The following is a 23,035-nucleotide window of genomic DNA, read 5'->3' as shown; positions in this document are numbered from 1 at the left end:
TAAAGCACTTTAGGGTCCCTGTACTTGATAAAGTGCTATACAAGTGAGGGCCATTTACTATAACAGGGAACCAGGACCACTTCCTGTTGGTTCCTGTCTAGAACCACCCATGCCTCCATCAGAGAGGTTTTGCTCATCAGTCTTCCAAAAAAGTGGGAACTCTGACTTTTAAAACAGTGCTATTAACAGTAATTATTATTTAATTATTTTTGAAGATTCGCTAATTGAAATATATTATAATATTTACTCAACAATTTTGTTGTTGTGAAAGATGAAAATCTATTGGTCATTTTCAATATGTATTTACAAATGAAAAAAGCAGCTTTAAAGTGATTTCCCTAAAACTGGATCCCTTTTCCCAGCACAACATCAGCTGCTATTGGCCACCCTCACTGCACCTGTTCAACCCTCGCGCCAATCACGCGCCTCGATCGTTGCTCACCAAGATGGCGGCTTCCAGTGCGCCGCTTTGCTCATCCTCGCAGCAGAACGACAGATATAGCCTTATCTCCGGATCATTTGAACTCTCCCCGAGGCTGACCAGAGAGAGCTGAGCGGGGCTGCGCTGAGAAACCCGGTAGCCGTCCCTTCCCTTCACGTTTTCATGGTACGCGGAGCCGGGCTCGGTGCTGGACTGAAGGGGGTTGTGCTATCCGAGTATGGCCACCGACAACAGGATCAATTTCTGGAGGAGAAACACTAAGGTTCCCGGAAGGTTGGTTGTCTCATTCTGTTCAGAACAGCGCTACATTCCAGGGCTGACTTAGTGTTGCTGAAGGTAGAAAAACTCGTTCTTTTTGGCTCACAATGAGAGAGCTACTGGATATGAGTAGAAAGAAGCTTTGGCTGACATTAAACGGTTGACGTAACTGCCTGAAGAAATGACAACTAAATGCGTAAATTAATGGCCGTTTTAAAATGAACTTCATAGACGGTTCGTTTAATCGTGTTGTCAGCTAAAAGAGGACTGACCTCCATCACCTATTCTCTGCGGTTTCTGTGAAAGTGGGGTGGCATCTGTCACCATCCGCCCGCCGTATGCTTCCTCGGCCTGTACTGACAGCAGCTGCAACACAATGTACTTCCTTTGACTTCACTTATACGGCTTTTAAGGTATGACAACAGTTCACCGGGCCTCTAGTTAGGGTTATGAAGTGATTTTTTTCTTCTTCTGCCAAACACAGCAGATTGGTGGACATCAAAACATTTTACTATGGGCTGGTTACCCGCCATCAAGGTTGACCACGGATTTTAATAGTTACTAATTCAAAACCACAAATAATTTCCATTATACGTTGCAGAGCTCTTATGGTTTAGAGCCCCTCTCTAAATGCTGCTTCATACTGCTTGTCAGGTGGCTGAAAGAAAGCTCATACACTTCCCTTCGCTTGCAGAAAATGACCAATTCAGTTCTTTGGAAATATTTTTGCTTGCAAAAACTAAAGAGGTTTTATCCAACACTGTTTTAAAACTGCAGTTGGCAAGCTAGCAGAAGCATGTTTATTGAACAGCCTTCTACTTGCTGGCTGGCTACCCAGGAAAGTAGCCAGATTAATTAGTTAACAAATATAATGGTTTACTTGAGCAACAGGCACTTGACAGCCACTATGAAATTTAGACTCTGAGGTTGGGCTCAGAACTATGTATACCCCCAGATTTTAGATTTAAAATCATTTTCATTCAGCAACAATATTTGTTTTTGATTGTAAATAACACATTCATCTGCCAAAAGACCGATAATGCACAAAGGTTGTCATTTTTGAGAAAAGAAATAAAAATCTCTGTTTTGTAGACATTTGAACAAAGCCTCCATGTCAATGTCTTGGAAGTTGGAAGGTCTCCCTCCCATCACCCTAATGTTTAGGTCACCCCACAGATTATTGGCCAGACTCTAGCTGGGCTACTCCGAAACTTTATTTCCAGTGAGAAAACCATGTTGGTGCAAATTAAATGATAATTTAAATCTAAATTTGCCAATGATAAGAAAAATTTGATCCCATCTGTACATGAGAAAGAAAGTGTTTAGATAGAAGGCAACTTAATTTCTTCTTTCTTGTTTCTTCTTCTCCAGTTGCTTTCTTTATAAGCACCCAGGATTGTCACCTCCTGGATGACTGAGAAAATAGAATAAACGAATACTGTAATAAGCATTATACTTATTACATTAATAGTCAGTCATGTTGCATTATGTTAGCAGTAGTAGGGCTAATTCTTACATTTGTTTGTTAAATATTTGTGCAAATATGATAAACTGGTAACAAGGTTATATCAACAGAATGCCACTGCAGTTCATGCATACCAACAAGTTGTTACTAAAAGCCAAAACACGACACCTTTTATCTTGGTGTGTTGTGTGTAAAGTTTGTTGCTGCATATGTTGCTCATTTGCCATCTCAGCCAACAAATATAAGCCTAATAATAATATTAGAACCAAAATATGACCTGCAACTGAGCATGTCCCAACCTTACAGGCACCCGTTATGGTGCTGGTTTTTAATAACCAACGGCTGCTATATCTTTACCCTGTGGGCTTTCGGCACATGTAGAAATCAGAACTTATTGGACCTCATCAATAAGACGTGACCTCTGCGTTTGTGTTCATCTACTTTGAGCTGCTTGGTTTTATGACTGACAAGCTGATGTTTTGGTCTATAACTGTCAGAGGGTGCGGCAGAAAGAAAACAACCTGGTCTGTTTGGGGAAACTTGAGAGGAGAGGACCTCTGAGGAGAGGGCGTGGCTGTCTTTGTCACACACACGGATCAGACTGCTGAGGGTGGACGGCTGGAAACCCCAAACACAAACAGATGTTTGAACAGGAAGAGAGGAGAGGTTATTCAAGCTCCCTGGCCTTGAGCTGCTGCTGATAAAACATGTGTGACTGTTGTAAACAAGAGACTCTGACACTGCCAGATAAACAGCAGTTCCAGTTCTCACTCACACGGTTTTCTGTTAATTATTTCATTACAAATGCCAGCAATTAACTCAGTCTTTCATGGCCATAGTTTGAGCAGAATTTTCAAACGAGTTGGATTTTTGATTTTTGTTCTATTTTTTGTTGCTTCTAGCTTTTGCAGTAAGAGATGACTGTGTTTTATATATATCTTCTTGCAATAAGGCTTCTATGAAGTGCATGACTAATGGATGCTCTCCTCTGAACTGTAGATCTCTGCTGCCCAGCCTCTCAGTTCAGGGGAACAATCCTATTTTGCTAGGTTTGCAGTTGAGGCATGTTCTTTCCATTTTCAGATAGATTCAACAGTGTTCTATGAGATGTTAATAACTTGGGAAATTTTTTAGAACTTTACCCTGCTTTAGACTTGTCCACAACTTTCTCCCTGACCTGTCTAATGTGTTCCTTGGTCTTCATGATACGTTTTGTTATCGGATTCTCTCTAACAAACCTCAGAGGCCATCACAAAACAACTTCATTTATATTACTCACAGTTCGACCCTGTTCACTAATTAGGTGACTTCTAAATGCAATGTAGGAGATTATTTAGGGGGTCAGAGTAAAGGCTCCTACATGGCTGTGGGCACTGTACACGGATGTTAGAGGTTTCATAGTCGAGTGTATCAATTTCCTACATTTCTGTAGCATCATGGGATGGGGAGGCAAAGCTTATTTTCTGTGTAGCTTTGAAAAAAACAAAAGAAAAGAAGGTGGTATATATAAGGCCAATAAACCAGACAAGGAATGAAGAAGGGGATACACCTGTCAGTGCAGCGCACATAGTGGCAGTGACACTGCGCATTCTTGCGACTGGTTGCTCGGATCATTGTGTCACATGTGTCACATGTCAGCTGTGTTTGATGTGGAGACTTTTTCCCGCCGAGCAGTTTACTGTGTGACACTGGGTACGCTGTTGTAAAATGTAAGCTTTGCATGGACACGGAACCAAGTATCCCAGCCACACAGGAAGTCGCAGCATTCGGTACATATAAAAATAAGAGATCCTCAATCACATCGCAGTGTAAACATTACATCAAAACTGGTGACACGAGGTCTTTTGTTTACTTGCAGCTCTTTATATTCACGGCTGTTACCGCGTGAACTCTTGACTTTCCGTGAACCCGTGATTTTGCGAGTCCAGATGCCTCTGCTGACGTCAGATGCATGAACGGATCCTAAAACGCATCCAGTTTGAATTGAGGCATGGACAGACACGAAACATAGTGTGAAAGAAGGGCCTCTATTGTGCACAACTTTGTGTTGGTCTAACATATAAAACCTTAAAATACATGCAAACATTTTTGTTCATCATTATGTGAAAAAGTAAAATGGTTATGAAGAGTTTTTTCAAGACCCTGTTGCTTTGAGGAAAAACAGGAACTGTACTCTTCCCACCTTGCTTCGGGTTGCCAGAGAGATGGGAGGCAAATAAAAGCTGAGCTTGAAGTTTCTCCTGTCTGCTAAACATACTGGCCACCACAGGGAGGTGAACAACATGGGAGCCCTGCAAGCTGTCCGCTAGTTCTGTTTGCTGCAGAACCACAATCTGACTAAAAGGCAGAAACTAAGCGGTCATCTGTGTGGAGACACAGTAAGGCTCATTACTTTACACAATGCTTGCTGCTGGCGTTGTTGCTGTCTGTAATCTAACACTGATGTGACAGATTCCTAATAACGCATTCCTTCATGGGAACGTCTCAAGCGTCAACAGCATATTGTCACTTATTCAATAGAAAAATGGAATGAAACAGAACCATGTAGGCTGTTTCAGATGTTTATAAGAATTTATTTAAGAAAATAAAACAGTTTATTTTGCCCCTAAAATGTTGGTCACTTTCTGATTAGCTTGTTCTCAAATTAGTGGGAAGATGCTTATTAAATGCTTTAAAATGCTTTATTGTAGTATGTCTAGACTTGATAATATGTAGAACAAGTTGGGTTATAAATCAGCTATTTCTAAAGGGAAATAAAACCTTGCTGACAGAGGAAGTATGTGTTTAGGGAAGAAAACACCTAGAAGGACAGTCTGTGCTGTCCCCAGCATTCTCCTGAGCAATCATTAAACACTGGATCTGAACACGTCTCAGATTAGCTTTGTGTTAAACTGAGGAGCTACACGTGTTTTTTCAACACTGCACTGTACACTATCATCCACAGTGTGCAACCAGTTTATGGAGCACAGCATCCACCTCTTGATCCCCGTTTGCGACGCACGTAAGTGCTGAATGTACGACTGGGCTGCTGCATGGCACATGGATGCATAATATTTGTCATGTCAACCAGTCCTTGCAGTTGCTCCATGTTTTGAGTATGTGTTGGAACTGCATGGACCATTGCTGTGCAACTGTGACCCATTAACTGCTGAATGCTCTTGTTTTACGTATTGAAACCAGTATTTTATGTTTTTGTTTTTTTGTTAAATTATTTTGAGATGCACCGATATGAATTTTGTGGTCAAAACCTATTCATACTCCTGCCAGATTTACATTTCAAATGCCTTTCATTTAATAATAAATATGTTTTTGTTTGGACATGAGACTGGTATCTCAAAAGAACGAGCTAAAAGGAGCACCAACTTTGAAAAATAATTGATTTGTTTTATTTACATTTTATTATAAAGTGACAATGCGAAATGTATTCAAACCCTTCTTAACAATCAATAACTTTGTTGTTAAACACCTCAGTGGTACTGAAAATAGCTAACTTTTAGTCTTATTCCCTCAGTAACAACCTTAACAGTGAAAAATGTTGGGAACGTGACCTGGTTGTGTTTAACAGATCAGCTGATCACCGATCAGAGCTGGTAAAGCCAATAATGGTTTGATTCCGCTCACCAGCTGATCATTTGGTGCATCTCAAACATTATTTCAAAATTTGGTGTCAATTAAAAGCCAGTCTATTATCCACCTGTGTGATCTGTCAGGTCTTACATTTTCTTTCCTGTCCTCTTTGTGAATTTTCTCAATCTGCAGGTACCCAAAAGACCCAAAGCCCAAATTCAATAACCTTAAGTCTAAAAAGGCTTGCAGCTTCCACGAGTTTGCTTGCAGCACAAATGATGCTTGGGACATCGATGACGAGGAGGATGACAATTTCTGTGGGACCCCCTTCCCAATGTCTTTTATGCCTTCAGGCCAGGACTCGACCTTATCTGTGCACAGCCAGGTAGCTAAAAGACAGCGTGTTTATCACTGAAAAACTGCAGGCTACTTTAAAAGACTACACAATCCTCTTACAGGTGTGTTTTGTTTATTTCTGTGTTCGCTTAGAAACTACAGCATGAGACAGGTGAAACAGAACACGTGTTGCCGCACATACTGACTCCACCCAGAAACGACGGTCACAACCCCGTGGATGATGGCTCAGAGTGTGAGGGTGTCAATGGCAAGTTTGTAAAGTCGAGTAGTGACGCAGACATCAGCACCTCCTCAGGTATGTTGTAAATATCCTACAGCAGTTGGTTCTGATCGAAGAGTTCCTGAGAGGTGATTCATACGAAAGCTAATTATTGACTTTAGGACTTTATTGGTTAGGAAGGACTTAACACTGCAGGTAGAGCTATAGGGATTATATCAGACCTTAAACATACGCCCAACAGGACAAGTTCCCACTCCACTAAGAAAACCACTAAATGCTGGAGGTCATTAAGAAGTTTTTGTTTTACTTCTGTTCTTCTGTTGATTATCCCAAATTTTCAGTGGAAAGAAATGGGAATATCCCAAACGTGTGTGTGTATATATATATATATATATATGTATGTGTGTATTAATTACAATATATATATTTTGTTTTACTTTTTTCAGTGGTTGGTGTGTGTAGATAAACCACAACCAATATAAAACATGATGACAATATGTCACAAAATCAACGGAGCTACTCAAAGATTAGAGCCTGAACACACATATAACTGGTTGCAGCATTTTGTTGTATGGATGCAATAAAATACATTCAATACTTTTCCAAGGTACTGTATGTAGTACTGTCTAAAGGCTTTTTAAAGATTAGATGGTTGGAAACTTTTGCACAGTAGTGTAGTAGTATTGTAACCTGGATGCACATCTTTAATAATGCACAGGCTGTGTACAGTTTCATATTGAGGAGCATCTGTCGCATGAATAGATCTGTGTGACTCACAGAACACCTGGACCTCTGTTCAAAAGTCACCTGGATGCTGAATATTCACTCTGTTTCTAATCAGTCCTTCCATCTTATTTAATCTGCCAAAGCCATGGCACAACATAGGCAAACGAAACAGTGGTTGTCCAGTTACTGTGTGCTGTTATCATGACATAGGTTCTGTTATCTGGAGAACATTTCAATAACTTTTGATGGATATTCTATTTTAATTTTTTTCTTGGTTCCTTTTCTTCAGTTCGCGCCTCACTGCAGAAGCAGCAATCTCTCCCTGTTCGTCCCATCATCCCGCTGGTGGCTCGTATCTCAGATCAGAATGCTTCAGGGGCTCCACCCATGACGGTGCGGGAGAAAAACCGGCTGGATAAATTCAAGCAGCTGCTGGCTAGTCCCAACACTGATCTAGGTACTGTGGAAGTGGAAAAATAACTCCACATACATTTGGTAAATGGCCTCCCAGCAGCTCCCAGAATACCGCTGTGTCCAACCTCAGTACAACACTGAGGTCTGGTCTGTCTCCTCCCCATTTAGACCATAAAACTGAATCAGGCTGGAAGGTAACAGTTCCCTTACAGAATGATCTACACATCGTCCATCCTTAGGGTGGAAAAGTTTAATAAGCCTTTAAACTTGTTAAGATTATTCCAGAGCAAAAAGAATATTATTCAGTCTACCTATGGAGTAGCGCTAACCCTTCACTCTGACTTACTGCCGGCTTGAATTGCTCTCTGTACATGAAGTAAAACTGAGTGTTGATCTCATAGGCCTGTTTTGCTTTTCCCTGTCACAGAAGAACTCCGGAAACATAGCTGGTCAGGAATACCAAGAGAAGTCCGGCCAATCACATGGAGACTTCTGTCTGTAAGGGTCATGACCTTTCATTTTTGAAACAGCACATAACTCACAACTCAATAAGAAAAGCTGTTTTTTTTATTCTGTTTATCAAGTAATGTTCATTTGGTGTCACAGCTCTTATCTTCTCTTTGCTCTAATCTCAGTGGGCCAGCTTGTTCTGTTCCCCAGAAAGGAAAGTTGCTCTTCTGTGTTTTCGCTTCTCATTCTTGCTCTTCTTAGGGATACCTGCCAGCCAACAAGGAGCGCAGAGAGCTAGTTCTGAAAAGAAAGAGAGAAGAATATTTTGGGTTTATAGAGCAATATTACCACTCCAGAACCGACGAGCACTATAAAGACACATACAGACAGGTAATATTGTCATCTGTGCATAATCTGAAAGCCGTATAGCTTTAAATGAATTGGACACACTGTGGTTATCTACCTTTACCTGAGTTTTATTATTTCTTCCTGTCAGATCCACATTGACATTCCAAGAACCAACCCACTCATTCCTTTGTTCCAGCAACCTGCAGTCCAAGAGGTGAGAAGCAGTATGAATACAGTGGGCAGCGGCATTGAAGATACTGCTCTAGATCAGTGCTGCTGCAGTTTTTCAGTCTTAGCCTTCTTGTAGGGGTGTCAAACGCCAGCCCTCAAGTGCCAGTGTCCCGCTACTTTTAGATGTTTCCTTTGTCCAACACACCTGAATCAAATGGTTGAATTACCTCTTCAGTCTGCAGTCACATATATATAAATGTGTAAACTAATGTAAAGTTGTAGAACCACTTCCTCATTTAATTTTCTTCCATTTACACTGTATGTAGATTCTCACAGAAGGCATCAAAACTGTAAATGAACACATATGGAATTATGTATGAAACAAAAAATTGTAAAAGAACTTTAAAAGTGTTTTATATTTTAGATTCCTTAAACTAGCCACCCTTTGCTGTAATGACTGAAATATTAACCTTTCGCCGTCTCTCAATGAACCTCTGGGAATTTCTTTCAAGAAAAGGAGATGAGATCGCTAGGAGAGCAAAGCAGTAATCAGAGCAAAGGGTGGCTATTTTAAAGAAAGTAAAATGTTTAGATTTATTAGATACTATTTCTTTACTACATATTTTCATGTGTGTTCATTCATAGGTTTGTTGCCTTTGGTGAGAATCTACAATGTAAATAGTCATGAAAATAAAGAGACCCATTTTGCGAGAGAGTGTGACTTAAACACACTACTGTGTGTGTGTGTGTGTGTGTGTGTGTAATAAATATACATAACATGAAATGATTATAGTTTGGGGGAAGTTGGTGAAATATTGTGTTGCAGAGTCATTGAGGAGAAGAAGATGAAGTTCTCTTTGAGACAAAGCTTGACTCAGCTCAGCTTGTTCCTTAATTGTGGTTTAGTGATTGAATGTGGCTTTTAAAAAACAGAAAGAGCTGTGTTGAGATTTGCAGGAAATCTACAGATGATAAGTTGAAATGTTACTCTTCCAATAGGTGGGGTTAGGTTGAATGTTAAGGAGGTGGCAGCACTGAATGCAACAAACTCATATCTGAGAACATACAATAAAACTGCAACAACAGAGAGATTTGTTAAGCATTGCATGTTGTTCCTTCTTTCTTTCACCATATTCAGTGTGAACTGTTTTTATTGAAATGAACAGTTTCCGCCATTAAAACTGACACTTTGGTTGCTTTCATTTTGTTTTCAGGTATTTGAGCGGATTCTTTTTATCTGGGCCATCCGTCATCCAGCCAGCGGTTACGTCCAGGGCATTAATGATCTGGTCACACCCTTTTTTGTTGTCTTCTTGTCTGAGTTTGTCAGTAAGTTCATTCATGCATAAAGCTTTTAAGTAGGTTTTTACATCTGTGTTTTTTATCTGACTTCATTTTAGAAAACCCACTGATACTGAAATCAGCTAACAACATCTTCCACCCCAAAGACTCCCACAGAGTCGGCCGTACTCACCTCCAGGGACGTCCGCGCGTGCTCCAGGCGAACTCAAAGCTCAATTTTTACAACCGGTGTCACACAATAAACTGCTTGATGGGAAAAAGTCTCCACATCAAACTAGTTTATATGTAACACACTTCTCTGAACAACTAGTCACGAGGACACACTACATAACTGCCACTTTTTGCGTTGACAGGTGTATTCACCTGCTTCGTCCCTACTTTGGTGGCCTTATATACTATCTTCTTTTCTTTTTGTTTTTCCAAAGCTACAAGGTAAATTGGCTCTGCCTCCCCTTTCCATGACACCATGGCAAAATATTTGGGAAATGTAGGAATTTGTCAACAGAAATGTAGGAAATCTGTACGCTCGACTCTGAAACCTCTAACGCTGCTCACAGTACACCTGACTCTGTGGGAGTGTGGTATGTTCACTGATCAGAAAAGGGTCAGACATCTGAGATTCTGAATGGCTGGTCACCAGTCAGAGTCAAACAAGCTATAAATCAGCCCATTGCTTTACGATGTGGCTACAAGACCACAAATAATACTTTTCCTCTCTGCATTTAATTTAAAAGATTTTCAGTTGAGATGTTGGTTTAAGAAAATCTTTTTTCAATTTTTAGCGGAAGATGTGGAGAACTTTGATGTGGCAGCTCTGCCTCTGGAGACCCAAAGAAACATTGAGGCTGACAGCTTCTGGTGCATGAGCAAACTGCTCGATGGCATACAGGTGAGGCTACATGCTTGGATCTTAGTGTGTAGTTAAACTGTCTATGTTCCTGTTAAATTAAATGGCTTTCCTTTCAGGACAACTACACCTTTGCCCAGCCTGGAATCCAGAACAAGGTGAAAGCGTTAGAGGAGCTGGTCAGCCGAATAGATGGTGAGGAGATGAATGAACTAGAGGAGTGCACTGATCATTCCAACAGAAAACATGAGAAATAATGAAAAAAATATCTGTGTGTTTTGTCTTCAGTGGATATTCACAATCATTTCAAGAAATATGAGGTGGAGTACCTGCAGTTTGCTTTCCGATGGATGAACAACCTCCTGATGAGGGAGTTGCCACTTCGTTGTACTATTCGTCTTTGGGACACCTACCAGGTCATCTTAACCCCTTCAAATATTTGGCTTTTCTGATGGGTGGCAGATAGTTTTTCTTTAGAGCCAGTTTTGGTGACTGGTCTCCCTCTCAGTATTCCCCACCTTGCTGATGCACAACATTAAATTAGTGTTAGTAGTGATGAATGTGTTCATCATGCTCTACCTACCTGTTTCCCTGCTTCAAAGCAGTTTATTTAAATAACACTCAGCCAAACTTGTTCACAAGGTAAGGAACTAATCCAGGCTTCCCAGGTAGGTGAGTTTGATCACGGTCACATCAGTAACAGGCAGGCCAGACAGTCCCAAATAAAAGGTTTATCTAGAACATACAGAGATGGGGAAAAAAGTGTTAGATCTGCCACTTCTGTTCTAAAACTGAGTATATTGCAATTGTGTTTTTATGAAACTGAAATGTGTGTGTCCTTGCCTGAGAGATGCTCCTGCATGCTGATCATTGATCTGGTGATGGTAGGAGATTAAAAAACTGGAAAGAAATTATGGAATCCACCTGAAAATGATCTGGCAAATAGTCTCCTATCAGCTCACAAAACTCTTCTTGCTCTTGATGTCATATTAAAAACAGATGGAGACAGATTGTTAGATTTTTTTCCTTTCCTTTAGACAAATTGTAACAACAAGAAATGAAAGGTCTTGGCATAGCTCTCTGCCCCAGTGAGTGGAAGCTCTTGCAGCTTGGAGATAAGCAAACTGAGCTGAACCACAGCTTTCTACTTAGAGCTAAAACTTTCACTACAGCCTTTAGAGGGTGGCGATTTGCTGCTCCAAACATCTTCTACTGAAAGAGAAAAAAGAAGAAAGGGACTAAAAAGAAAGTCTTTTTTTTACCCAAATACCAGATCAGTTCTTGTATGATTGTGGTTCCTGAGAGATAAATTGACTAAAAGGGGAAACTCCTAAGATTTGCCTTGTATTGTGAATGAACACAACGAACGGAGTAGTAAAACCCTCTGAACTAAACGTTCAGTTTTTATGTTTCAAACTGTTTTGGTTCTGAGTGGGAAAACCTAGTTCATATAAGTATAGACCTCATTCTTACCTGGCACTAATTTTGGTCATGAGTGATTTGATTGGTCAGCTGGCTGAAAAAGGGATCTTACGATTTACCTGAACTTGCAGCAAAAAGCACAGTCATGGCGGGGAACCTAAGGAGCTCCTCCTATCACTCACTCTCATTGAAATAACCTTGTTCTAGAACTACAGCTAACTGTTACGTATAAAAATTATTAGATCTTTTTTTATTTGTAAATCTTGTGTTAATCTATTAAACGTTGGTGTTTTTACTCAAAGTTAACATGCCATGATACGTAGCCCATGGTGCTGCTGAATGCAGTCCATCCCGAGTCTCACTTTGCCCTGGATTCCTTAAACCAAATCCAATGATATTCAGAGTGAAATTAAAACATTTTATTTGAGAAATGTAATTTTTCCTAAACTAATATTTGATACAGTCTGACAGACATTAGTATATACAGGTCCTTCTCAAAATATTAGCATATTGTGATAAAGTTCATTATTTTCCATAATGTCATGATGAGAATTTAACATTCATATATTTTAGATTCATTGCACACTAACTGAAATATTTCAGGTCTTTTATTGTCTTAATACGGATGATTTTGGCATACAGCTCATGAAAACCCAAAATTCCTATCTCACAAAATTAGCATATCATTAAAAGGGTCTCTAAACGAGCTATGAACCTAATCATCTGAATCAACGAGTTAACTCTAAACACCTGCAAAAGATTCCTGAGGCCTTTAAAACTCCCAGCCTGGTTCATCACTCAAAACCCCAATCATGGGTAAGACTGCCGACCTGACTGCTGTCCAGAAGGCCACTATTGACACCCTCAAGCAAGAGGGTAAGACACAGAAAGAAATTTCTGAATAAATAGGCTGTTCCCAGAGTGCTGTATCAAGGCACCTCAGTGGGAAGTTTGTGGGAAGGAAAAAGTGTGGCAGAAAACGCTGCACAACGAGAAGAGGTGACCGGACCCTGAGGAAGATTGTGGAGAAGGGCCGATTCCAGACCTTGGGGGACCTGCGGAAGCAGTGGACTGAGTCTGGAGTAGAAACATCCAGAGCCACCGTGCACAGGCGTGTGCAGGAAATGGGCTACAGGTGCCGCATTCCCCAGGTCAAGCCACTTTTGAACCAGAAACAGCGGCAGAAGCGCCTGACCTGGGCTACAGAGAAGCAGCACTGGACTGTTGCTCAGTGGTCCAAAGTACTTTTTTCGGATGAAAGCAAATTCTGCATGTCATTCGGAAATCAAGGTGCCAGAGTCTGGAGGAAGACTGGGGAGAAGGAAATGCCAAAATGCCAGAAGTCCAGTGTCAAGTACCCACAGTCAGTGATGGTCTGGGGTGCCGTGTCAGCTGCTGGTGTTGGTCCACTGTGTTTTATCAAGGGCAGGGTCAATGCAGCTAGCTATCAGGAGATTTTGGAGCACTTCATGCTTCCATCTGCTGAAAAGCTTTATGGAGATGAAGATTTCATTTTTCAGCACGACCTGGCACCTGCTCACAGTGCCAAAACCACTGGTAAATGGTTTACTGACCATGGTATCACTGTGCTCAATTGGCCTGCCAACTCTCCTGACCTGAACCCCATAGAGAATCTGTGGGATATTGTGAAGAGAACGTTGAGAGACTCAAGACCCAACACTCTGGATGAGCTAAAGGCATCCTCGAAGCATCCTGGGCCTCCATAAGACCTCAGCAGTGCCACAGGCTGATTGCCTCCATGCCACGCCGCATTGAAGCAGTCATTTCTGCAAAAGGATTCCCGACCAAGTATTGAGTGCATAACTGTACATGATTATTTGAAGGTTGACGTTTTTTGTATTAAAAACACTTTTCTTTTATTGGTCGGATGAAATATGCTAATTTTGTGAGATAGGAATTTTGGGTTTTCATGAGCTGTATGCCAAAATCATCCGTATTAAGACAATAAAAGACCTGAAATATTTCAGTTAGTGTGCAATGAATCTAAAATATATGAATGTTAAATTTTCATCATTACATTATGGAAAATAATGAACTTTATCACAATATGCTAATATTTTGAGAAGGACCTGTAGTAATTGATCTTCACCTAAAGAGCATAATTCGTCCTGAGATTTATCTCCTAAGTGTTGCAGCAAAGGTTGTGTTTGGTCTGTATGAATTCCTTCCTCTTTCTGGCTCCAAATACTGACTCCTAGCCCATCTACTCTAAAAATCATAACAGATCTTATCGTTAAACAGCAGAACAGTCATAACTCCTGGGTGAGGCTGTGTTATAACGAGCTGTTGTTTTTATGTTTTTTTTTCACAGGCTGAAGCTGAAGGTTTCTCCCACTTCCACTTGTATGTGTGTGCTGCATTTCTTATTGAGTGGCGCAGAGAAATCCTCTGCATGGTTGACTTTCAGGTACTGATATAAATCTGTGATCTTATTTAATGATGATGCCAAAAATTAGGATTTTTCAAATAATTCAGAGGGACCCTCCCCCATCTATATCTCTGAAAAGACTCCTCTCCAGGATGTTCTTTGACATGAGTCAGCTTCCCGATTAGGATTTAATTAACACCTAAAAATGTCTTAAATATGGGGGAAAAAATATAAGTTGGCCTTAAATACAGTAATCACAGGTCTTACATTTTGTTGTGGCCGGACTATTTAAATCTCGTATATTCTCGTAGTCGTAGTTTGTTCTCGCGGTGCTTTTCTGTCGAACAAAGGTTGGAGCTGAGCGCAGACATGTTTGCGTCTGTTGTATTGTTTACATTGTTAACAATGCTGATTGTCCTTCTAGGCTTGCCATAGAACGGTGGGAAAACGCAGGGTTTTCCGATGTGATGTGACGGTAATGAAACATGGTTCATGAAGCAGTCTGGATATGCGTGTTTATTAAATAATCCAGCCTAGAACATTACACTATGACTCGAGACTGTTGAGGCTACAGGTAACTTGCTGCTAACCTACCCGTGCTAGCATGCTTTTTTGCGTCTGTTATGGGTAAGTGCAAATATATTGCTGGTTGGCTGGACGATGTTCGTTTTCACCACTGGATCACTTCTGTTGCCGACCCATAAAAGGCTAGGTGCATTCTGTGCAAAAACCCATTTAAGCTTCGCACCATGGGGTTTAAGGCTGTTGAGAGCCATTTGAAGTGTGAGAAGCGCAAGAGCCACATATGGCCCTTTTCCACTGACTCGTTTTAAGCGACGTGGCTCCACTTCACTCGGTTTCGCCTCCTCGGTACGGTACCTGTTGTGTCTCCACTGACCCACTGGTAGCTGGAGCTATGGCGGCTGAAGCCCCGCATCCAGCTGTCAGTGTAGTGGCTGTGCTGCCTTACTGTGTGACATTGTCTCAGTAAAGTAACCTGCGTGAAACGGCTAAAAGAAATTAAACTAAATTAAAACATAAACTAAATAACAATAATTTTTCTATTATTGTATATGCAAGAATGTCATATATATGTTCTTCATGTAGTAGGAACTAGGATAAACTGATCCCTCAGGAGTCAGCGAGTTGCACAGCTGGCGTCATCACTTCTCAGCGGTTAATTATCAGCTGTGTACATAAATACGATTTGCATGCATTCTGTTTTATTTTTTATTGACAGACCAGCTGTTTTACATTTGAGAATTGTTAAAAGGATTTTTGTTATTCACTTAATATAAATTAGTGGCGTATTAATCACTTTTCACAGATTGTACATACAAGATAGGCACACCGCCATGGCAAAATAAAAACCACACCTGCAAAATTTGTTTCCTTTTTTTTTACAAAGGGCATATATATATATATATATATATATATATATATATATATGTGTGTGTGTATATATATATATATATATATATATATATATATATGAATGCCAAGAGTGTGCAGAGCAGTAATCAAAGCAAAAGGTGGCTACTTGGAAGAACCAAGAATATAAGACATTTTTTCAGTTGTTTCACACTTTTTTTGTTCAGTATACAAGTCCACGTGTTAATTCATAGTTTTGATGGCTTCAGTGTGAAGCTACAATATTCATAGTCATGAAAATAAAGAAAACTCTTTGAATGAGAAGGTGTGTCCAAACCTTTGGTCTGTTCTGTATTTATACAGGGGTTGGACAATGAAACTGAAACACCTGGTTTTAGACCACAATAATTTATTAGTATGGTGTAGGGCCTCCTTTTGCGGCCAATACAGCGTCAATACGTCTTGGGAATGACATATACAAGTCCTGCACAGTGGTCAGAGGGATTTTAAGCCATTCTTCTTGCAGGATAGTGGCCAGGTCACTACGTGATACTGGTTGAGGAAAATGTTTCCTGACTCGCTCCTCCAAAACACCCCAAAGTGGCTCAATAATATTTAGATCTGGTGACTGTGCAGGCCATGGGAGATGTTCAACTTCACTTTCATGTTCATCAAACCAATCTTTCACCAGTCTTGCTGTGTGTATTGGTGCATTGTCATCCTGATACACAGCACCGCCTTCAGGATACAATGTTTGAACCATTGGATCCACATGGTCCTCAAGAATGGTTCGGTAGTCCTTGGCAGTGACGCGCCCATCTAGCACAAGTATTGGGCCAAGGGAATGCCATGATATGGCAGCCCAAACCATCACTGATCCACCCCCATGCTTCACTCTGGGCATGCAACAGTCTGGGTGGTACGCTTCTTTGGGGCTTCTCCACACCGTAACTCTCCCGGATGTGGGGAAAACAGTAAAGGTGGACTCATCAGAGAACAATACATGTTTCACATTGTCCACAGCCTAAGATTTGCGCTCCTTGCACCATTGAAACCGACGAAACAGGAGAGTTGAGGTGCACATTTAATTCTGTCGTGATTTGGGCAGCCGTGGTTTTATGTTTTTTGGATACAATCCGGGTTAGCACCCAAACATCCCTTTCAGACAGCTTCCTCTTGCGTCCACAGTTAATCCTGTTGGATGTGGTTCGTCCTTCTTGGTGGTATGCTGACATTACCCTGGATACCGTGGCTCTTGATACATCACAAAGACTTGCTGTCTTGGTCACAGATGCGCCACCAAGACGTGCACCAACAATTTGTCCTCTTTTGAACTCTGGTATGTCACCCATAATGTTGTGTGCATTTCAATATTTTGAGCAAAACTGTGCTCTTACCCTGCTAATTGAACCTTCACACTCTGCTCTTACTGGTGCAATGTGCAATCAATGAAGACTGGCTACCAGGCTGGTCCAATTTAGCCATGAAACCTCCCACACTAAAATGACAAGTGTTTCGGTTTCATTGTCCAACCCCTGTATATATATAAATTGCGTTTCTATGTTAATTTTTATTTTTATTTATGCACTTCTACTAAACACAGAGAGTTTGAAAATTTAATATCATGAAACCTTAAAGTTTACTTTATTTTGAAAAACCAAAACCCTTCCTGCCTGCGAAGCTGCTACAGTTGTCCGTAGAGCCGTAGAGGGAGGCGTAAGAATTGCCACATCCTCCGTTCCTGCTCGGTTTCGTTCCGACTGGTGGAGCAACTCCTGCAACTCCTTGCTATGTTAATCAATGAGAACCAAGGGTGTAATTTGTGGGAAGGTTAGGGGGGTTATGACCCCCCCACCCCACCCCCCAATAAATAATAGGCCCACTGCCATGATTTTAAAAAATCTGAGGAAACCCTGCCCTTTATTCTGTAAATAGCTTTCAGTTCATTTCTAATTGCTTTTTTATTGTCATTAATTGTGATTATCTTGACTTATTATCAGTCACAACTCTGCTAATACTTGCCCAATTTCAAGATAATCATTTTTTATGATTCGAAGAGCTCTGTCTGTTAAGTCAGAAAACATTGGCATTTTAATTAGTAAAAAAAATGTCCACTGGGATAATTATCTGGACCACAGCCCGACCAGAACTTATAAAATAAGGCTCAGGGGTTCTGATGTGAGGAGGTTGTGGAAAGAGAAGCAGAGAGGAGAGACGCTGATGTCTGGATGATAATGCTGCAGAGTTTGCCTGAAGACTGAAGACGTTACAATTTTGGCCTTTATGATGACCAGGAGAAATTACGTTTTCACTGATAGTGCAGGGAAAAGTTAATAAAACTCAAAAGCGACTACAATAATATTAACAACCACATTTGCTCTAGCTGGTCAAATGGAAATATAATTTTACTTTTTAAAAATCATAAACCATGCCTGAAAGCTGAAAGAAAAAAAGGACACATCAGCTTTCTGAATTGACGAGACGCTGTGTTTAATAACATCTTAAACCAGCTGATCGCACATAAAATCAGCTGTTCAGAGGCACTATTTAGTGTGTTTTTCCACCAAAACACACTAAATAACACCATTTTAAAACAGTGTGTTTAGTTAAGAAATGTATTGACGTACCTTAAGGGAACCACAGTCTGCAGGAGGAGGGAGCAGGCATAGAGCAGACTGCCTGCATCAGGTCAAATAGCAGGAAGAACCCTCTTAATCTGCTGAGCACTACTATCCAACTTAAAACTAACTTCACTGGGTCATAAGTCCGCAGTTCTGTTCTTTTAAAGTCCTCGTTATCGCCATGGCTGAGATGAAAACTTCCTCATAAATCCCAAAATTGTAACTTCTTTAGGCAAACTCTGTAGCTTCAGCAGTCCAGACAGCAGCGTCTCTCCTCTCTGCTTCTCCTTCCACAAGTAAAGGCATCCTGAATACATTTTAGGTGAAAAAATTATACTAATATTTTCTACTATGACTGTTAGCAGAGAAATCTGACAATCTGGTAACAAGTTAAACATAAAAACCAGACTATTCAGATGATGATATACAACCCCGACTCCAATGAAGTTGGGACATTATGTAAAACGTAAATAAAAACAGATTATAATGATTTGCTAATCCCGTTCAACCTATATGCAATTGAATATACTACAAAGACAAGATATTCAATGTTCAAACTGATCAACTTTATTGGTTTTATGCAAATATTCACTTATTTTGAATTTGTTGCTTGGAAAATGTTCCAAGAAGTTGCTGGAACAGGAGCATGTTTCCCTCTGTGTTTCATCATCTTTCCTTTTAACAACTCAATAAGCGTTTGGGAACTGGGGAAACTAAATGTTGAAGCTTTGTAGGTGTTATTGTTTCCCATTCTTGCTTGATGAACAACTTCAGTGGCTCAATAGGCCGGAGTCTCTGTTGTGCTGTTTTGCGCTTCATAATGCGCCACATATTTTCAATGGGAGACAGGTCTGGACTACAGGCAGGCCAGTCTAGTACCAGAACTCTTTAACTACGAAGCCACGCTGTTGGAACACATACAGAATGTAGCTTGGCTTTGTCTTGCTGAAATAAGCAGGACGTCCCTGAAAAAGACATTGGTTGGATGGCATCAGTTGTCGCTCCAAAACCTGCATGTACCTTTCAGCATTAATGGTGCCTTCACAGATGTGCCAGTTATCCATGCCATGAGCACTAACACACCCCCATACCATCACAGATGCTGGCTTTGAACTTAACACTGATAACAATCCTGACGGTCCTTTTCCTCTTTGGTACAGAGGACACAGTGTCCGTGATTTCTGAAATCAAATGTGGACTCATCAGATAACAGCACACTTTTCCACTTTGTTTCAGTCCATCTCATAGGTTCATCACTCTCTCACCAATAAATTCAAAATGTCTTCAGTCTCACACTGTTTCTATCAGGGATCAATTACAGTGTTACAATGCAGTACAGAGTGCATTTTACATTATTAAGTGGTGTTTATATAAAGACATCATTTGGATTTTTTTTCTTCAGAGCCTCCTGATGCTCCTCCAGAATCTCCCAACTATCCACTGGGGTAATGAAGAAGTGGGTCTCCTCCTGGCGGAAGCTTATAGACTCAAGTACATGTTTGCAGATGCCCCCAGCCACTATAAGAGATAAGCCTCAAAGAATCAAACCCTGCTGGGACTGGGAGGACCTGAGCAGTGTTTGGGTCTGAGGTAACACTGAAGAGACTGACAGTGGGAGAAACTAACCACTTAACTCTATGCTGTGAAGATGAAGTTTGGAGAATATCACCATGATTTGAATTTTGGGGTGGAGCCACAGGGCTCCAGTGAATTTTCTGGACTATATGCAGTAAACATACTGCACTGTATCAGTGGACTGTTACAGTATATAAACCACATGTATTTAGTTTTTTTTTTTGTTTTCTCTCAGAAGAACATGCTGCAATTTTAAAGGATGTTGAATGTTTGTGAAATCCTCCCTTTTAGTGGCATCTGCAGATTCTATTTTATATTTGTTTTCTAACAAAACTCAGTATGAACCAGGTAACTACTGTTTTTCTCATTTGAAGTCAGACACTGATGAGCTGTTATAAATAGGAAGCACAATAAAGCGCCCCCTCCTCTCTGATTTGTTTAGGACTACCAAATCTGCTGTGAACAATCAGCCTTTTTAAGCACTCGGTGTGACCTGAATAAGCTTCCTAGATTTACACTGTAAAACAAGCTTCTGTGGTTCATTTTGTGTTTTTTAGGTAAAAGATGAATAATTGGTTTGCATCCAATTTCCCTTTCTGGCTGTGAATCACTTTAATCAATGTCTAAAGGGTTGAGCTTTAATCTGCAGTGTATAGAATTGTATTAAAGATATATAAATGGACCTTTTATTTAGGATAGCTTTTAAATTTCACCATATGCCCCTAATTAGTGGTTATGAATTACCCTAAAATCTGGTAAATTTTACTCAATTTTAGTTTGAAAACAACTAAATATGTCAACTCTTTATAATGCCACAGAATTACAACTCCTGCAAACTAATATGAAATCAATTCTGTTGCATGGTGTTCAGTCAGTTTTAATTCGTAGCGGCAGAATTCATTCACAGATGTGACATAACAGCTGAATGTTTTTGCTTTGTAAAACATAGCCTTAATAAATTTGTAATTAACGGCACATCTTTTTTTAAGCTCAAGAAGAGGAACTCATGGAAACACGAACCAAAAACCCAGTGAATCCTTGAACCTCCTCTGGAATTCTGAGGCATGGACTTTACTAATGGGAAAACAGTATTCCTGTCTCGTTCCAACATCATCATATGGCAGCTGCCAGATAGAGCCTTGTTCTGCTTCCTGTTTCATTCTGTTTAACTGTTAATGGTAATTCTAGTTCAGTTTTTCTGGGGAAAATCCATTTTCCTTCAGCTTGAAGTTCCTACTGCTCAGTCACAGACACCAACTCCTGTGTCTGTTGATTTGTGTTTTATATATTTTCTTGATCATTTTCTGTTTTCCTGTCACATTAATTCAAATCTTTCAATTTTTGGGGGATTTGCTCCAAGTTGTAGACCCAGCTAACAGGGGACCAACCAACATATAGCCACAATATGCATTGATTTACCTTGATGGTCAACATGTCGATAAGGTCTGCACGCAATTTTGTCTTCATCATATTTTTAATAATGACACCTACGTATGTATTTGTTTTAGAAATGTAATTTACATTGATTCCAGAATTGTTCCCTCTACTTGGTTTTAAAAATCATATGCTGTTAATGACTGCAGTGTTTTAAGGTACGTTTCTGAAACTCATAATGTTCAGCTGTTAAAGTTGTTTTGTGTCGTGTGGTTTGCTTCATTTCTGCTATATAGTCAAATAAGTGAGCATTCTCTAAGACTAGCAAGTCGTCATCCTGTTTTGGCAGGGTAAACTTTTATCCAAACCAGTAAGAGTCATTTGTAGAGTCGGTCAAACAGAATTAGTGTTTGTTCAGTCTTTTTGCTACTCAAAGACATTTAGTCTTAACCTGCTACTGAACACAGCCCAAAGCAGCTTTATGTCCATAATGATGCCTTTGTTTTATTTGCAATGTACTCCTGTAAAGTTCTATAACTTATGCCTGTATTTAAGTTTTAAGTTTGTTTCATACAATTTTGTTTTTTAAACATTTATGTCCCCCACTCATCTACCTTGTGGTAACAACACAGCATACAGTATGTTTTATTTGACAGCCATTTTGACATGTATCATCTGACCATTTCTTTCATCCTCATGTGTGAACTGGAACAAGTCTGAAGTAAAGTAATTCTGACAGAATTTAGATGCCGGACTGCAGACCTGTAGACTTGAACGACCTCAGTCAGTAGATGAGTTTGAAATGAAGTCTTTCTGAAATGACGTGACATGACATTAAAAATGCTTTGGTACTTAAATCACATCATACTTTACCTTGGAGATGATCTGACTGTGTCTTAGTCTAATAATGGTACAGCTATTGTGTTTAATATTGATGTTATTCATTATCAAGAATGTTTTGTGAGCGTTACAGTTTACCTGTAGCCTTAAAACCACATTCATTCCTCCATTCAGGGGAGTCCACTGATTGTGTCACTACCATGATGGTATTGTTCGATCCACACTGACTTATTTCAAGGTCATTTGTTTTTAAAGATGTGATGTAAAGAACTACATGTTAAATAGGGGTGTTGAATTGCCTATGAAGCGTTAATGTGGATTCAACAAAAAGCCAAATATCTTTTGGGCCAAGGCAAAATGTTTTAAAGCTCTTCGGCTTTAGCCTTAAATGAATAAATTATTACAGTTTCTGCTGTATTTTCATTCCTTTTGTTTATATTAAACTAATTGCGATTATTCATTCCAGCATCTGTTTGTGTGTTTGAAGAAGTTTTTCTGTCTTTTTTGACAAATGTTTTTATCAAAACTTTAGGAATCAATGATTAATTATTGTGCCTTCAAAATGTATTCATATGCTTTTTTTGTAACATTAAAGCCACACATTACAGTGTGTTTTATACGGATTGTATGTGATAAACTAACACAAAATCATGCATAAACGTGAGGTGGAAGAAAAATTAAACAGTTTAAAAATGTTAATGACAAATGTGAAATGCATATATATTCAGCCCTCATTACACTGACACCTGTAGGTAAAATCCAGTGCAATGTATTCCCTCCTGAAGACACCTGATTAGTAAGTGAAGTCAAACTGTTTGTCATTTAATCTCTTTAATAATGATTAATGTAGCTGTTCTGTGAAAGCCTCAAAGGTTT

The 23,035-nt window shown here is 39.9% G+C and overlaps 1 protein-coding gene across 2 annotated transcripts; it reads left to right on the top strand.

The window, feature by feature from the left end:
• Nucleotides 1–348: 348 nt before the first annotated feature.
• On the top strand, nucleotides 349–22,619 carry tbc1d22b (TBC1 domain family, member 22B). 2 transcript variants are annotated; one of them, XM_047374769.1, is made up of 14 exons: nucleotides 349–715; nucleotides 5,110–5,166; nucleotides 5,925–6,117; nucleotides 6,222–6,384; nucleotides 7,325–7,492; nucleotides 7,877–7,947; nucleotides 8,161–8,289; nucleotides 8,396–8,461; nucleotides 9,633–9,747; nucleotides 10,503–10,609; nucleotides 10,687–10,762; nucleotides 10,856–10,983; nucleotides 14,322–14,417; nucleotides 19,773–22,619. In XM_047374769.1, the coding sequence occupies exons 1-14, from the start codon at nucleotides 660–662 to the stop codon at nucleotides 19,899–19,901; spliced, it is 1,554 nt and encodes a 517-aa protein (XP_047230725.1). In that variant the 5' UTR covers nucleotides 349–659; the 3' UTR covers nucleotides 19,902–22,619. The 2 variants fall into 2 exon arrangements, with proteins under 2 accessions (XP_047230725.1, XP_047230732.1); XM_047374776.1 differs by lacking the exon at nucleotides 5,110–5,166 and having other exon boundaries at nucleotides 352–715.
• The last annotated feature ends 416 nt before the right edge of the window (nucleotides 22,620–23,035 follow it).

This window comes from Girardinichthys multiradiatus, chromosome 1 (assembly GCF_021462225.1).
Source record: "Girardinichthys multiradiatus isolate DD_20200921_A chromosome 1, DD_fGirMul_XY1, whole genome shotgun sequence".
NCBI lineage: Eukaryota > Metazoa > Chordata > Actinopteri > Cyprinodontiformes > Goodeidae > Girardinichthys > Girardinichthys multiradiatus.
Note: the sequence above shows the minus strand (reverse complement) of the source record. Positions and strands in the feature narration are given on the sequence as shown.

What these genes read in the sequence shown, in the direction of transcription:
- tbc1d22b (XM_047374769.1), top strand. Translation starts at nt 660, where the DNA reads ATGGCCACCGACAACAGGATCAATTTCTGGAGGAGAAACACTAAGGTT. An exon ending in AGCAACCTGCAGTCCAAGAG is followed by an intron (nt 8,462 to 9,632) that starts GTGAGAAGCAGT and finishes TTTTGTTTTCAG; the next exon opens with GTATTTGAGCGGATTCTTTT. An exon ending in GTCTTTGGGACACCTACCAG is followed by an intron (nt 10,984 to 14,321) that starts GTCATCTTAACC and finishes TTTTTTTCACAG; the next exon opens with GCTGAAGCTGAAGGTTTCTC.